Source organism: Rhinolophus hipposideros, assembly GCF_964194185.1.
Source record: "Rhinolophus hipposideros genome assembly, chromosome: 19".
Classification (NCBI taxonomy): Eukaryota; Metazoa; Chordata; class Mammalia; order Chiroptera; family Rhinolophidae; genus Rhinolophus; species Rhinolophus hipposideros.
In genome coordinates this window covers 2131286-2141801 of record NC_138065.1, presented here as the reverse complement: position 1 = coordinate 2141801, position 10516 = coordinate 2131286, and the positions used below count along the sequence as shown (strand labels likewise).

Here is a 10516-nt window from a genome sequence, read left to right as displayed (position 1 = left end):
CCGGAGCCCCTCGAGGGCCGTACCACTGCGCGCCGGCGGCGGGGCCGTGCCTTACGGGGGCGGCGGCGGGCTGCCTCCGGGCCGGACCGGACCGCCCCGGCCGAGCGCGGGCCTGTGCGCCCAGAGGCCGGCATCGCGGGGCCGCTCGAGATCGGGGTGCCCTCGGCACCCGCGAACCTCGCCCCCCGGACAGTGGCCCCGCAGGCGCCGCCCTGCCGCACCCTCCCGGCCACACACAGCCGCGGTCGCGCGCGGTCGCCTGCTGGAGCCCGCCCGAGCGAGGCCGGCTGGCTTCGGCCGCGGAGGGCCCACGGCGAACAATAGGCAGCGACAAGAACTAAGAGGCCGAGGTAGAAGAAATATGGACTTTTAATTTTTTTTTTCCCTTTGGTATAAGTAAGACCCGTGAGAACACCCAAACTACAAAAATGAGGCGGCGAGGGCAGTCAACTGTCCCCTAGCCACCAGGCCTAGAGACTCGCAGGGCCGGCTTCTCCGTGGGCTTCTCCGTGGCGGTGGCCCCAGGCAGGGACGCAGTAACTGCAGGCTTTAGGTTTCCCCAGCCACACTTCCGCCTCCTAGCCTCGCGTGGGAGGCCCACGTGTGTCTGGTCCTCGTTCACAACTGACTTCCCTGCCCTGGGTCTCTTAGAGAAGATAACGCTGCCGGCCCCAGCTGCCAACAGTTGGAAAAGGGCTTTGCAAAGTCAAAGAGGTGATGTATAAACGAAATGGGTTACCATCATTTTGTGCTCATGGAAAACAAATTAGGAAAGTACATCTACAGCCCTCAAATATAGGCATATAAAATAAAAAATAAATGCAGTTCCAAATCTACAGATGGTATGTGGGGATTGTCTACTGCGTTTGAGTCTCCATACCTGTTCCCCCTCCCCAGAATCCACCTGGGAGCGCTAATAGTTGCCGAAACCCAGAGTCAGTCATCCTCCCGCGCCCCAGCAGGGTAGGCAGCGCGGAGGACGCAGGAGGAAGGGCTACACTTTGGCTGTAGAATATAACATGCATGTGACGTGGGAGGGGAGGGGTATAGAAATGTATATACAGACCCCTGGGGTCAGGGGCCCCGGCCAGGAGGCACTGAGCTAAGAAAGGTCCGTCTCCCCCCTGGCCGGGAGGGGGGTTCTGAGGCAACCTCTATGGTGGCATATGCCCAGACAGAAGGGACTGCTGCCACCGCTGCCCGTTCTCCCAGCCTAACTGAAGGAGGTGCTGAGCAAGGAGAGGACAGGGTCCCAGAACCCAAGGTGTCAGCACCCCCATCCTTGACCTCAAGGGGCCCAAGAACTCTTTGCATAAAATATTTTCAGACCCAGGAGGTGGTCAAAGGCACAAAGTTTAAACACTGAGAGGGAGGGTTGTCGAGAGGGGTCTGGGGCACCCTGATCCCAGGAGTAGACCAAAGGTGTGATTTCTTCTCCCTTCCCTGGAAGGGTGACCAACTAACTACCTGTCACCACAGGACATTTTCCATGAGGCACACTGCCCAGGCCTCGAGCACCCACCTGCTCGGGGAAGGGGGTATCAGGTTGGCACAGGAAAGGCCCTGAGAAGGGGGCCACTCTACGTTAATACTTTGGTGAGGTTTGGGGAGGAGGACTCTACCCCAGGCTCCTGACTCAACCCCTTTCCCTCAGCCGGATGCTGACGGAAGCCAGTGTCCACACTACCCCCAGCTGCGGCCCAAGGCCAGGCCCACAGAACACTCCCAAGTGAGGTCCTGACAGTCAGGAAATAGTGGAAGGAGTTGCAGGGTGTCTTCTGGAAAGCACCTGCGACGGGTCACAGTTTCCGCTCCACAGGTTGCTGTAGACACAGTTCGCTGCCCGCAGAGATGATGGGCAAGTGATTGTCCATGTGGTAGCTGATGAGGTGACTGACACTCTCAAAGCGGTGATCCTTTGTCCGAACCTGGGCAGTGGGAAGGGACAGGCTCGATTCAGGTGAAGAGCCCAGTAATACCTCAGCCCCCAAGGCCGAGGAAGCTGAGGAAGGAGAAAAAGATGGCAGGCGGGGGAGGGCTGTCAGCCCTGCTCACTGAGGCTTCTCCAGAGAAGGAAGCTAGAGGCAGCCGCGGGAACGGGCAGGCCAGGGACCGGGAGAAGGCAGAGGGGACGTCAGAAGCTATGAAGCTGAGGGCCAGCTACCCCTTCCCTGGCCTGGGGGAAGGGATAAGGCTCAGGGGAGGGTACATGGTACAAAATGGATGTGGAAAGGAGCTTCTGTGGAAGAGAGAGCAAAGTTATGGGGGGCCCTGGGCTGAGCCCTGCGTCTGCAGGAGGGGGGAGCCCCGGCTCCTCTTACAAGAGGAGACTTGGGGCGTCCAGCCTGTGTAGCCATCTCACATTGAGCCTCACAGCCTCTCCAGGATGCTTTCCTCATTTGTCAAAAGAGGGGCTCCGGTGAGATGACTCCTGGGCATAAAGTTTGGGGATTTATGGGCTGGCCAGGACTGCCAGGAACACAGCTCAGCCTCAGGGACGTGAGAAGGGAAGGAACCCTCAGCCATTGGACGGGGGATGTCAGGCACCTTAAGATGTAGAGGTGCCGTCCATGCAAGCCTAGGGAGCAACGAGGGGACGGGCAGACTGCAAAGGGCACCGCGCCTCCCCGGTGCCCTGCCCCCAGGCCCCTGCCACTCACCACACCCTCAGGGTCCACCAGTAGCAGGTGCTTGGGCTGCCCGCTCTGCAGGCCGGTGAGCACGTACTGGCCGGGCGTGGTGGTGCTTTCCCGCACCAGGAAGTCCCCATTGAGCTGCAGCAGCGCCTCGGCCTCCCTGCGGCTCAGCTTCCCGTGGAACCAGGGCTCCCCCCGGAGCTGCTCAGCCATGGCCACAGAATGGGGAGGGGGAGGCACCCGAAGGGCATCTTCAAAGGGCTCTGGGGGTAGGAAAGGCCAACGGTACAACATGTGCCCAGGACCCAGAACCTCCAGGGCGGGAAGGCCAGGAAGGAAAGAGCAAACAGGGCGGAGGAGAGGAGGAACCAAGGACGAAGACAGACGCGGAAGGGAGAGGAGCACTCACTCATGTCAAAGAGGTCTCGGGGCGCACTGCCATTGACAGCAGGGTTGGGGTGCCCGGCCCCAGCCCCAGCTTGCCGGGCCTTGTCCAGGTTCTGGACATTGACATAGGAGGGGTCATCGAAGAGCTCTCTGCCTGCTGAGGGAAGGGAGGCTTCCAGTGACCCCAGCCCTGCCTCCTGCGCCCCTGGCTCTGTCCCTCTCAACCCCCTCCCTACCTGGGCAGGGTGGCGGAGGTGGCATCTGCTTACGGCCTTCAGGGTCTCCCACAACAGGCTGCCCCACAGGCTGAAAGGACAAAAACCGGGTGGGACCAGAGGCCCTCACCAGACACTCCTACCCCGGGCCTAGCCCACCTCTATCCAAGCAACTTACCAGCGTTGCTCCCAGGTGGCTGGGGGTCTGGGCGCTGGGCGGCGTGGGTCGAGCAGCCCCCGGGGGGGCTCCTTCCCGAAGCCTCATGTCCACCACCCCCCCAAGAGGGGGTTCCTTCCCCGGGAAGTCATTATAGTACTGATGGTCAGGCGGCTCTTCCTCCTCCTCATCCCAAGCTGAACCATCAAAGCCGGCCATCCTGAGACGGACGGGGTGAGGAGTGTGGTGGGAGGACGGACAGACGGAGGGAGGGACGCAACGGAACAGTGACCGGCGTGGCCTGGGGTTTCCTGTAGGCTCGGCCTGAGGCTAGCTGTGCTACACACACCACCACCTCATCCTCCCGGCAACCCCATAAGGTGGGTTATGTCCTTCCCCAGTTTACATCGGGAGAATGAGGGTCAGAGACGGAAAGATTGGCCTAAGGTCTCTCACAAGGGAAGGCGCTGCAGCTGAGATGCAAATGCAGGTGGGATTTTAAAGTTCACGACACTGTCGGGGGTCTGGGGGGGGTGCTCCAGAGCACGTTAGGCTCCTCCAAGGCTCAATGTCTCCAGCCCGAGAAAACGTGGGGTCTCGGGAAAGAGCCATCACCCCTCGCTCAAACTCTAGATGGCTTCTAGGGGCAGACAAACAAAGACCTGAGGATGGAGAAATGGGCAAGAAAGAGGGACAGGCCAGGCACGGGGCCGCCAGGACTAAGAAGCACGTCTGGCCAGGGCTGGGCTGCAGCGTCAGGCCCCCGACTGCTGGCCCTGCAGCAGGCAGAGCCGCCAGTGACTTTCCCGATGGCCACAGGAAATGTAAGAATTGCAGGAAGTGGGAAGCAGGGCACACAGGTTACTTCCTTCCCTGAACCATTCTGAGCCCAAGTGTGGGAACAGCGGACCTACTTTCCCAATTCCGGTCTGGGGCCCACGAGCTTCCTCCGCGCTCACCTGTCATGGGGGGTAACCAGCTTGGGCGGGTTCCTGAGGTACTGTTTGAAGCGCAGTTCGAAGGCCTGACCAATGGTGCTGATGACGTCCTGAGCAAGCCCTTCGGGACACTCCAGGATGTGGCAGGCTGGGGGCACAGCAGAGGCTGTCGGTGAGCTCTGAGGCAGGGTTGCTGGGAGGAGGCATGGACAGGGGCTCTCGTCCTCCTCAGCAGGAGTCCCCGCTCAGCTCCGGGTCCTGCTCACCTGCCTCCCGGCCAGCCGGCCCCACCCCACTCCCTACGCCTCACCTCTCTGATTCACCGGGTCTTTGGCCACATAGGCGACATACTCGGCTGTGTCCTGAGGAGGACAGTCAGGAGAGGCCAGTTAGCTACATCGGGTAGCCCCACTCACGCCTCACCCCTCAATCCCAGTGCTTTCCAGATGCAGCCTCCATCCTAGCATGCCCATTCTGCGAGCCCGTCTTCCCAACCTGCCCCTTACTCTTCTCCCGCCATTTTTGCTCTGCCCCCCAACTCACCGGGTCCCCGCCGGACGCAAACGAGATAGATTGCATGTGGTGGTTGGCAATAATCTGAGGGTTAGGGCAAGGGGAGGAGAAGGTAGGGAATGACATGTGTCAGGCAGCCTCAGGCTCACCTGAGTGCCCCCCACCCGGCCCAAAACCGGCAGTCCCCATCTCACCCTTTTGGCTTCTTACCCCACATCCTCCTAATCTCCTTTCCTACTGTCCTACTGCACCCAAGCCCTTTCCTAGACCCTCGCTCTCATAGCCAGGTCCTCGCTTAGCCCCCGACCAATGCTGCTGGGCCCCCTGCCCAGCCCCCCTCACAGCCAGGTCCCCGCTTAGCCCCCGACCAATGCTGCTGGGCCCCCTGCCTAACCCCCCCTCACAGCCAGGTCCCCACTTAGCCCCCCACCAGCTGCTGGGCCCCCTGCCCAGCCCCCCTCACAGCCAGGTCCCCGCTTAGCCCCCACCAATGCTGCTGGGCCCCCTGCCCAGTCCACTACCTGTTTGCAGTCTGCGGCCATGAGGTTGAGGCTGCTGGTGGAAACGGTGAGAGTGATTGGCATCCCAGCAAATTTCAGGTTACTCCTCCCCAGAATGGAACTGAGCGGGCGGCTACAGGGCTAAGGAAGGGCCCGAGGGTCTCAGAAACGAGGGGCTCCCAACACCCAGAAACCCCCACTCCTGCCTGTGGGCCTTCTCCCCACACTTGCCTTTGCTCAGCCCCTCCACCTCCCACAGCACCCCCAGCCCCATCGCCCCCGGGGTACCTTTCTCCTTTTTGTCGCCCCCTTAGCACCTGGCACAGCTTCACACACCAGACTGATGGCCTCCCTAGGGAAAGAGGGGTGCTCAGACCCAGAGCCTGCCTCCCACTGGGCGGGGGCTGCCACAGGACTGGGGGAGGGGAAGGCCAGGCCAGACTCCAGGGGCACGCCAGGCTCTTTGTCGTGGTGGATTGAATTAAGGGCCTTTAATATTTGATGACACTGAGAGGCCGCTTCCTGGCTGATTGGGTTAGGGCCTCAATGGGCTGGCCCCACCCCCTCCAGCTACCAAATGTCCCATTCCCTTCCCAAAGGCAGCAGCAATCTTCCATCTACCCCCATTTTCTACTCAACCTCCAGCTGCCAGCTGCCTCTGCCACCTCCCCCCACAACTCCCGAGGCTGGATGAGTAAGAAGGATCCAGGCCAGAGTTGCCTCTTTTCATTCAGACTTAAGACTCGCTCCCTCAACTTTCCCTCAGTCCCCTTTCCCAGCCACAGATAAGCCTTCACTAGCACCAGCACCAAGTGACCCAGCCAGGCTCCCCTTCTGCGCCCCCACCCTCACCCCCTGCACTGACCTGGTGACCTGAGTGCGCGTGTTGAAGTCCAGGGCTCGCATCGACTGCAGGACCTCCACACAGCCCATGTACTGAGGGGAAGGGGGGTGTCAGCCGCCGCCCCACCCCTGCCCAAAGGGGCCTGGGACTTTTCCCTACATGTCCCTAAGGACAGTGCAGATGAGGTTCTGCCACAGGCCACAGCACACAAGACAGCAGGGAATGAGGAGAGAGGGGAAGGGCGAGCTAGCAAGCCATGAGGCATCTGGGAGGAGTGACAGGCATGGGGGGCGGGAATGGAGTGACATCTCTAGACACGGGGAGGAGACTGGAGGGAACAATCAAGACTCACTCATCCCAACACTTACTAAAGGTGCTCCATGGGCTGGGCAGGGCACGTACTAAACATGGAGGGGTGAGGGTGGGGTGGGGGAGTCACAAGAGGGAAGGGGGACCCAGGCAGCGCTGGGAGCGAAGGGGCTGCAGAATTGGAGAAGGAGCCAGGCAGGTTTAGGAAACAGGGCACTGCCCCCACGGGAGTTGCTGGGGATGAGCCGGGGCCTCCCCCACAGCCAGAGTGTAGGCACTGGAGGGGTCTGGGAGGCAGTGGGAGACGTTCACTCACCCGAACCAAGTAGGAAACCCCGGGTCCCATGACTCTGTCGTTGGGGTGCAGCCAGCCTCGTGTGGGCTTATTGACAAAGCTCCCGTGGCGGGTCCACTCCTCGCCCCCCAGCTGGCCCCCTTCCACCCGAGTCCTGCGCCCGCCGCCTCCACTCAGCTTGTTCATGTCCTGGAGAGGCAGAGGGCCTGAGTCTGGCACGGCTGCCCCTACGATCCCCTCCCCATCCTCAGCCACCCTGCCTGGCTCCCCCTTCGGCCCCGAGCGCGCCCCAGCCGGGTTGGCCAGCTTCAGGTTGCTCATCCGGGGGAAGAAGGAGCACAGGGTAGTGGGACTATCGTCCGCAGGCAGAGGTGGCAGGATGGGCCCCAGGGATGAGGCTGACGGTGAGGGTAACTCCTCCGGTGGGGTGGACTCTGAAGCCCCCTCCTCCAGCGACGACAGAGACTCATTCCGAAGTGGGTTGTACTTGGGCTTGGGGGGCAGGAGATCCATGGCTGGAGTGAGAGGGAGGCTGCTGCCCAGCCCGGCCCCCCTGCCGGTCAGGGCAAGGGGGCCAGGCAGGGGCATCCCCAGGCCCTTGGCCCGATCGGCCCGCTACGGCCCAGGGATCTCAAGGGTTCTGGGGAGGGAGAGGGACTAGAGGCTCTGGATTCTCCAGCTCCTCCAGCTCAGACCCAGACTGTTGCCGGCCCCATCCCCGCCCAGCGTGGAGCTTCTTCTCCGGCTGAGGGAAGAACGGGCTGGACCTAGAGCTGCCTGGCTCCTCCCCAGGGGCGGGGAGCCAATGCGAGAGACCAATCCCGAGGACAGTGCTGACTCACAGGCTTGAGGGATGAGCCCCCACACCACCACTGCCCCCATACAAACAACTAGTAATCTGGGGAGGAGTAAAGTAGGGGTGGGAGGGGAGGACCAAGGAGTGAGAAGGAAAGGAAGAGGATAAGAGAAGGTCTGGATCAATCCAAACCGGACACAGGCAGGCCAAAGGGAGCAGGAAGCTGTGGGAGGGTGGTGGGGAATGAGGGAGGAAACAGAGGCAGCTGGGGGTGGAAAAGGGAGGGGATCCCTGAGCTCAGCATTTCCCTTCCTGTCCCGCTTGAACACTCAAAAGTCCCCTATCTCCAGCCCAGGCCACCCCCCACCACTAGCATACAGTGGGGTGGTGGCCCCAGGGAGCCCGAGCCATTAGCATCGTCTGCTACAACAGCTGTGGACAGGAGCTAAAGAAATGGGGAAAGGAGGAAGTGGTCCCAGGGGGTGCAGAGGGGCCAGGGGGAAGGCACAGCTGGTGAGGTAGGGGGAATAAAGTCCACCCTGGGTGGTGCAGCAGGGAGAGGAGCTGGAGCAGAGGGCAGGCTGGTGGAGTCTCGTTCTCTGTGCGTGGCACCTACCATGCCAAGGAGCGCCGGCCACCGCCAAGCACTCTTCTGCCCGTCCCCGTTAGCAAAGCCGGCTATCAAGGGTAGATGGGGGAGCAGGACACTGACACTAAGGTCAGCTCCCTGCACCTGCCCGGTATGCCATACTCTCCGAAGAGGGTACACGTGTCCACCAGGGAGCAGAGCGCCCCTCACATCAGGGGCGCAGCTTGGCTGGAGGAGGTGGGAGAATGAAACAGTTCTCCAAGAGAACTGGGGGCTACAGACCATGAAGGGAGAAGGGGGCAGAAGGTAAATCTGTGCGCAGTACTGGAGAAGGGTGCCAGGGTCCATGCGCTGAGGCTGGACACAGGGCACCGGTCCCAGACCCATTCCTGCCTCCCACCGCTTCCTGCCACAGCTCTGCCAAGGGAGCCATAGAGGAAGTGGGAAAGGGACCAGCAAAGAAGTAAGATACCCAGACCCCCCAGGCTCGCCGTGGAATTACCTATCTTTAAATTACTTCAGAAGGTAAAAAGATGCCGACAGTCATGTGATCATAACCATGAACGCCACCAGCACTCAAAGCGGTTGGACACTGTGCTGAGCTCGGTCCCCTCCCCGCAGGCCTCATCAGGAGAGCTGTCATTCCAGCACCCGCGACCAGGAATGCCAACACCCATTTCCTACAGCTCAGCGCTCAGGCACAGAGCGCAGCAGGGGAACCAGCCAGGACCTCACACCCCCGACACACGCGTGTGCACACGCGCACACACCCCAGGGTGTCTTCATCTCGAGCCATGGGCGTCCGGTAGGGGCCAGAGGCGGGGAATGACCGACAGGTGTGGGCATTGGGAAGCGAGGAAGGAGGAAGCAGGGCTCTTTGACTCTGCCTGGGCATGAGGTTGCCTCCTGGGAGTCTGGGCGGTCGGTGGGGGGCAGACGCCGCCTTCTCCGCGCGGCGGGAAGCAGCAGGAAATGGCGAAAGCCTCAGGAATGTCTCCAGAAGGGAAGGCCGGGCGAGCAGGACCACAAGGAATGCCCAGACAGGAACTCGGGTTAGGGGGAGGGGAGGAGCCGGCGTGGGGGGGGGGGCTGCGCAGCCCCTTAAAAAAAAACAACAAACAGCCCCACGGTCACTGTCCCCTACACCCTCTCCAAGGCCCCCTGCTCAGGTGGCAGCAAACTTGCGCTCCTGTCACAAGAAGTCAATGGCCCTGCCCAAGTCCCGCGTGGTGCAGGTAGAAAACCTCACAGCTGTTCCCGGGGTGGGTCAGTTCCGGGAAGGGAAGCTCCGGGAGGGGGGCTGGGAAGCCAGGCGCCAGCCTCCCTCCCCCCTCGTGCCAAACCCCAAGCCCAGCCCCCTTCACGGGGGTCCACCCTTGGCGGGGCCGCCTCTCCTGGCCTCCGAGCCCGCGGTGGGAACCTGGACTGCCCTCCCCACGGAGCCGGCCAGCTCGGGAAACGGACAGGGAAACGTTAGCACGTGGAGTGTCTGACACAGCTTCCGAGGCGAAGCCCTGGGTGCCACCAGGATCAGCCTCCTGAGGGGGCGCGGTCCCCTACGACGCGGCCTCGGACACGGCTCGCTAGGAGGCGAGGCTTCTGGACACTCAGACGTGGATGGAGGAAGGGGCGGGACTTGCAGAGGGGCGGGGCCCCGAGGGGCGGGGCTTCACGGACTCGAATGCTGTAGTTATTCGAGGGGCAGGGCTTTGCCCTTTTGGAAGATAGGCTTTTTGATAGACGGGAGTTAGCGGGGAATCATCGCGCTGAGGCGGAGTTTCGGGGAATTGGAAGGACTAACGTGGGGTTTCTGGTAGTAGGGCTTGGAAGCATGTCAGGGGGTGGGACTTCCAGGAAAGCTGGGTGACAGGGTGGGGTCAGGGACAATAAATAGAAGACAAGTCGGGGTTCAGGGAGCCCCTGAAGTTGGGAGGTGGGACTTCCGGGGAGGGGGTCTCAGGGGGCGGGACTTATAAATGAAGACCGGAAGTAGGGTCCCGGGAGAGGGGTTCCGGGGTGGAGGAGTGGGTCACCTAGGGAGAAAAAAAAGTCCCAACTCACCAGGGCCTCATGGAGTCGCTGCACCGCACCGCGGGCTGATTTGGTTCTGGATCACGCCACTACCTCCTTAGGTCGCTGCTCCAACTTTCTCCCCGGGCCCGGCCTCCCTGGAGAAACTTTATTGCACTCACTTCCGGCCTCGCTAACCCCTGACCCTCTACCTCACAGTCCCTCCTTCACCCGGCCCACTTTCCCAGTGCTAGCCAATAAGAGGCCTCTTTTTCACCTAAGCCCGTTCTTGGGAAACGCAAGGAGTGCGTTCCAATGAGGACTGTA

At 61.6% G+C, this 10516-nt stretch overlaps 1 protein-coding gene across 4 annotated transcripts; it reads right to left on the bottom strand.

Moving 5' to 3' along the window:
• Positions 1 to 351: 351 nt before the first annotated feature.
• On the bottom strand, positions 352 to 10412 carry SHC1 (SHC adaptor protein 1). Of its 4 annotated transcripts, none has more exons than XM_081025507.1 (13): positions 10241 to 10412; positions 6816 to 6983; positions 6212 to 6282; positions 5635 to 5698; positions 5368 to 5487; positions 4877 to 4930; positions 4644 to 4695; positions 4355 to 4481; positions 3417 to 3615; positions 3260 to 3329; positions 3046 to 3180; positions 2661 to 2899; positions 352 to 1928 (listed from the first exon to the last, which is right to left on the bottom strand). In XM_081025507.1, the coding sequence occupies exons 2-13, from the start codon at positions 6978 to 6980 to the stop codon at positions 1800 to 1802; spliced, it is 1425 nt and encodes a 474-aa protein (XP_080881633.1). In that variant the 5' UTR covers positions 6981 to 6983; positions 10241 to 10412; the 3' UTR covers positions 352 to 1799. The 4 variants fall into 4 exon arrangements, with proteins under 4 accessions (XP_080881633.1, XP_080881634.1, XP_080881631.1 ...); XM_081025508.1 differs by having other exon boundaries at positions 3046 to 3177; XM_081025505.1 differs by lacking the exon at positions 10241 to 10412 and having other exon boundaries at positions 6816 to 7537.
• Positions 10413 to 10516: the final 104 nt, after the last annotated feature.

Coding starts and splice junctions, on each gene's coding strand:
- SHC1 (XM_081025505.1), bottom strand. CDS start 7,382: ATGCCCCTGCCTGGCCCCCTTGCCCTGACCGGCAGGGGGGCCGGGCTG. Junction 4,696..4,876: donor TTGCGTCCGGCGGGGACCCG/GTGAGTTGGGGG, acceptor TGTCCTCCTCAG/GACACAGCCGAGTATGTCGC. Junction 4,482..4,643: donor AGACCCGGTGAATCAGAGAG/GTGAGGCGTAGG, acceptor CTGTGCCCCCAG/CCTGCCACATCCTGGAGTGT.